At 51.7% G+C, this 4,961-nt stretch overlaps 1 protein-coding gene across 1 annotated transcript; it reads left to right on the top strand.

Annotated features, from left to right (window-relative positions):
- The first annotated feature begins 531 nt into the window (after positions 1-531).
- ELAC1 (elaC ribonuclease Z 1) lies at positions 532-4,955 on the top strand. The gene is given in 6 exon segments (XM_008633709.2): positions 532-744; positions 1,716-1,891; positions 3,258-3,407; positions 3,410-3,727; positions 4,434-4,604; positions 4,607-4,955. Coding segments are annotated over 6 exon segments (1,128 nt in total). The 5' UTR covers positions 532-718; the 3' UTR covers positions 4,894-4,955.
- Positions 4,956-4,961: the final 6 nt, after the last annotated feature.

The following is a 4,961-nucleotide window of genomic DNA, read 5'->3' as shown; positions in this document are numbered from 1 at the left end:
GGTGTATTATGGAGATAAGGAAGCAGTTCTTGTCTGTTAAGATGGTGAGGCACTGGAACAGGTTGCCCAGAGAAGGTGTGTATGTCCCATCCTTTAAGTGTTCAAGGAGAGGCTGGATGGGGCTTTGAGCAACCTGGTTTAGTGTGAAGTGTCCCTCTTGAAGGTCCCTTCCAACCCAAACCATTCAATTCTTGTATGATTCCATGGTTTTACACAAAAGAAAAGGCAAATGCAAATATTTGCATTTGCAAAGTGTTTATTTCTGCTTCTGGGGGTGTGATGGACATTAATCATTGCTCCCCCTGAGCCCCCAAGGTCAGGTTGCACCTTGGCGTGCTTCGGAGGACCCTGCAAGCCCACCAGGGAAGAGAGTGCTTCGTTTTAAAATTCCAGAATCCCAGAATGGTTTGGGTTAGAGAGGCCTCAGAGCCCATCCAGTGCCACCCCTGCCCTGGGCAGGGACACCTTCCACTGTCCCAGGCTACTCCAAGCCCCAGTGTCCGAGCCTGGGCCCCTCCCAGGGCGCCAGGGGCAGCCACAGCTGCTCTGGGCACCCTGGGCCAGGGCCTGCCCACCCTCACAGGGAAAAAAGAAATGGAAGGTTGTGGAAACTCCTCTAAAAACAACTAAACGTGAGAAATCTTTTGAAAGATGTTAAGGCACCTGGAGCTTTAAATTCTCCTGAAGACAAGACAGGAACAAATTCTGGGAAGACTTAATGCTGGAGAGAGCACACTCCATGAGGTGAGGGGGCACCGCATGGTTGTCCTCAGGGACATTCTGCTCCTGGCGCAGTTTTCCAGAGGCTGTCTGGCCCCTGCAAACCAGCCAGGCTCCTCATTTAGACATTATCACTGATACATCAACAACTGGGGTACAGATATTTAGGGTGAAACAGGTGTTCCCTGGCCTGTGCCCTCGGGTCACTCCCACCTCTCGTGGTCTCCAAACTTGTTCTGAGGGAAGTGACCCTTCCCTCTCTGTGTTTCTGGGCTGCCCGCTCCCGAAATCCGGGGCTGCTGTTGGAATGTCAGCAGAGACTGGCGATAGTCATTCTGAAAGGGCTCCTGGAGGGAAGGCTCGTGCAGGAAAACTCAACATTTAAACAGAGCTCAGAGGAAATAAAATAACAGTGGGACTGGAGATCAGAGCTGTTCCAGCTGGATAGGGGTGTTTTCCCTGGTAATCCACAAAGGCCTTGTGCTTGGGCCGTGTGCTTGCAATCTTCCACCGACATGAAAAGGAAATCTCTGCTGGTAAATAATGTGTTGTCATACCATGCTCCAGGGAGGTTTTATTTTTATGTTTTAAGGGAAAGGGAGTTTGATCCTCACACTGAACTGTGGAGGATGCCTTCATTTAAAACAAAAAAGTTTGTTGGTTTCCCTGTGTAAAGACATCAAATCACAGAATCTCCTGAGCTGGAAGGGACCCACCAGGATCATCCATTCCAGCCCCTGGCCCTGCACACACACCCCAAAATCCCACCCTGGGCATCCCTGGCAGCGCTGTCCCAACGCTCCTGGAGCTCTGGCAGCCTCGGGGCCGTGCCCATTCCCTGGGGAGCCTGGGCAGTGCCCAGCACCCTCTGGGGGAAGAACCTTTCCCTGATCTCCAACCTAAACCTCCCTGGCACAGCTCCAGTCTGTGCTGTCCCTGTCTCAGGGAGCAGAGATCAGCACCTGACGCCCCGCAGCTCCAGATCTCTCTTGCAGGTGCCTTCCCAGCCTCGGGATGTCTCTGGATATCACCTTCCTGGGCACGGGCTCAGCCTACCCCTCCCCAGCCCGGGGAGCGTCGGCGCTGGTGCTGCGCAGGGAAGGGCAGTGCTGGCTCTTCGACTGCGGGGAGGGGACGCAGACACAGCTCATGAGGAGCCACCTCAGAGCAGGTTGGTGCTGTGGGAAGGCGTTTTGGTGAGGGAGGGGGAGAGGTTTCGTGAGGTTAAACGAAGTGCTTTGTCCTCGTTGGAGCACCTCGTGGTGTTTGAATGCGGAGGAACAAGCGCGAGCACCGGAGGGGGCTGCTTTGGGCGGCAGCTGCCGTGTTACAGAACGGCTACTACAATTTTTTTTAAACCTGCTCTGCAGCAATCCCTGATTGCCCCTTGGTGGAGAACTGCCTTCCAGAACCAAGCTTCCCTGAGTTAATGTCTCGGGCTTGGCACCACAGAGCAGCTTGGAGCAGGAGCGCTGTGTTGTTCGTCTGGAGGCTGCTCTAAGCGAAACCTGCCGCGAGTCTTCCTGTGGGTAAATGTTTCTTTTCAAGCGGGGCTGTGTGTATTTGGGGTAACTTCCACTTTTTGGCAAGTAAATCAGAAATAAAGCTCACCTCCAGTCACTCCTTTCACAGTCCGCAGTGGCAGGAGCTGACTCTGTCTCCCCAGTAATGAATTGTGAGTTACAAACAGAACAGGATCCTGCTCCTCCAAGCTCTGAAGCTATCAGGGAATTTAATGACAGGTAGATAGACTAATTTCTATGAAATTAACTGATTTTTAATAAATTCATCTTAAAACAAAAAGAGATTCTGTCACTCCTCTGGCCCTGTCCCAGCAGGTGCTGGAGGAAGTGTCTTGCCGTGTGGAAGTGGGAACTCAGCAGAGGAGATGGAGGCAGCTCGATTAAAGTACACGTGTCTGCAGTGAGAGAAGGTCCTGGGCTCTTCCAACCCAGCAAGGGCAGGGGTGACACAGCTCAGGCACGAAAGGAAGCCCAGCCATTTCCAGTGCAGCTTGTCACTCGTTTCAAACAAACCAGTCAGGAACGGTGGCCTTCTTGCCTCTTAGGAAACTCCGAAATCAAAACTACATGCTGGTTTGGGTTTTTTTTTAAATTTTGTTCATTTCACGTGGTAGAGTCAAAAGGAGGAGCAACACAAATTCCACATTGTGTTCCTCATTAGTCTGCAGTTTCCCTGTAGGATTTAAGCTCAGAGTCTTCCTAGCACTTCTTTGCATCTCACGTGGCAGATGTCAGCAGCCGGTCCCATTCCGTGCTTGTAGATTACCTGGCTTAGAAGGAACTCAAACTTGCATCTCTGCAGCCTTCTCTTGGCAAATCAAAATAAACCTTGTGTGGAAGGAATGGGGAAAAAACACCTTTTGGGTTGGGATTTGTTTGTTAAACACTGGCTTTATTTTAATTTCCCTCCCTGCTTATTTCAAACGTCTTGCCAAACAGTGATCATTTCCAAGTTGTTGCACAGTTTATTTTCCTTCTTTCCCTGGTTTTATCTTTTCCTGTTCTGATCAACAGCCAGAATTACCAAGATTTTCATAACTCATCTTCACGGCGACCACTTCTTTGGACTTCCTGGGCTGCTGTGCACGCTCAGCCTCCAGAGTATTTCCTTGGAGAACCAGAGCAATTTGGGATTGTGTGTTGGGAAAGAGGCTCAGCCCTATGTCAAATCCTTCTTGCTTTGCTCCATAGCTGCATCTTTAATGATAATTTAGTGATCCAGCCCTAATTTTCCTGTCCGGACCAGTGCCCCGCAGAAGAATTCAAGGACTTTTCTGGCTTGGACAGAGACGAGGCAACTCGCCAGGGACCTCCAGGGAGAGTTCTGCACCTGGATCCAGGAGAAGACTCCTACTTGCTGGTGGAGGATGAGCAGCTGGTTGTGAGAGCGTTCCGCCTCTTCCACCGCATCCCCTCCTTCGGCTTCGTGCTGGAAGAGAAGCCCCGGCCTGGGAGGCTCAACGTGCAGAAACTGAAAGACCTTGGTAACGACTGTGACTTATTTCTCCTCTTTTTACTTCTTTTATGACCACCTTCCTACGAGTTCTAGCAAAGCAGAGCTGCTGTCTCTGCCCGTGGTCTGTTTTAATTCAGTTTTCCATTTTCTGTCGAAGGCATTTTGGGGGCTGACCCCCGTGCAGCACTCTGAGCTGGTGTGTAACACGGGTGCCAGGTAATACCACAGACCACTTCCATGCTGGGAAGAGCAAACAAGTTCAGGTGCCAAAGTTTAAACAGCTCAGCGTGGCTGTCAGGAAAACAATGGCCAGTGTATTTGTGTCACTTTATTGACTTTAATATGAAGAATATAAGTGGGGGGTTTTTATATATTTTCCTTCAGCAGCTGTGGCTGCCCCTGGATCCCTGGAAGTGTCCAAGGCCAGGCTGGAATCACCTGGGACAGTGGAAGGTGTCCCTGCCCCATGGATGAGCTTTGAGGTCCCTTCCAACCCAAGCCATCCTAGGATTCTGTGATTTTCTTCAGACACCCGTCCTGCTAGTGTTACAAGCTCTTAATTTGTATGAAAAATGTGAAATACCAATTGATTTTTATATTGAGGTTGTGCTTTTTTTCAGTGAGATAGCTTTATATCTAGCACATCTCAAGTGACGTCCTTCCAAAGCTGACACTCACATAATTATACCATAATTAACATCATACTTACGGGCTCTCCTGCCTTTACCTACCAGGAGTCCAGCCGGGTCCCTTGTATGGGAAACTGAAGAGTGGGACTGCAGTTGTTCTAGAAAATGGAGCAACAATTTCTCCTGCTGACGTCTTGGAAGCGCCCATTCCTGGCAGGAAGATCTGCGTCCTGGGCGACTGCTCGGGGGCGCCGGGGGCCGGCGCGGCGCGGCTGTGCGCGAGGCAGTTTTTTTGCACGAGGCCACACTGGACGACACCCAGCAGGACAAGGCCCGGGAGCACGGGCACAGCACGCCCGCAATGGCTTCGGAATTCGCGCAGCTGTGTGGGGCCAAGAAGCTGGTGTTGACTCACTTCAGCCAGAGGTACAAACCCGCTGGCCAGGGAGGGCAGGGCGACGCGGACGTCACCCTGCTGAAGAGGCAGGCAGAGTCCGCGCTGCGTGGCCAAGAAGTGACGCTGGCTGAGGACTTCATGACAATAGAAATTCCACTGAAAAAGTGATAACGGTGGTGCCAGCGAGCTGTCTGCGGGCACGGGGGGCGGGGCGGCGCCGGAGGGAGCGCCGCTGC

This window comes from Corvus brachyrhynchos, unplaced genomic scaffold (assembly GCF_000691975.1).
Source record: "Corvus brachyrhynchos isolate BGI_N302 unplaced genomic scaffold, ASM69197v1 scaffold285, whole genome shotgun sequence".
NCBI lineage: Eukaryota > Metazoa > Chordata > Aves > Passeriformes > Corvidae > Corvus > Corvus brachyrhynchos.
The sequence above is the reverse complement of the archived record's forward strand: the minus strand, read 5'-3'. Positions and strand labels throughout refer to the sequence as shown.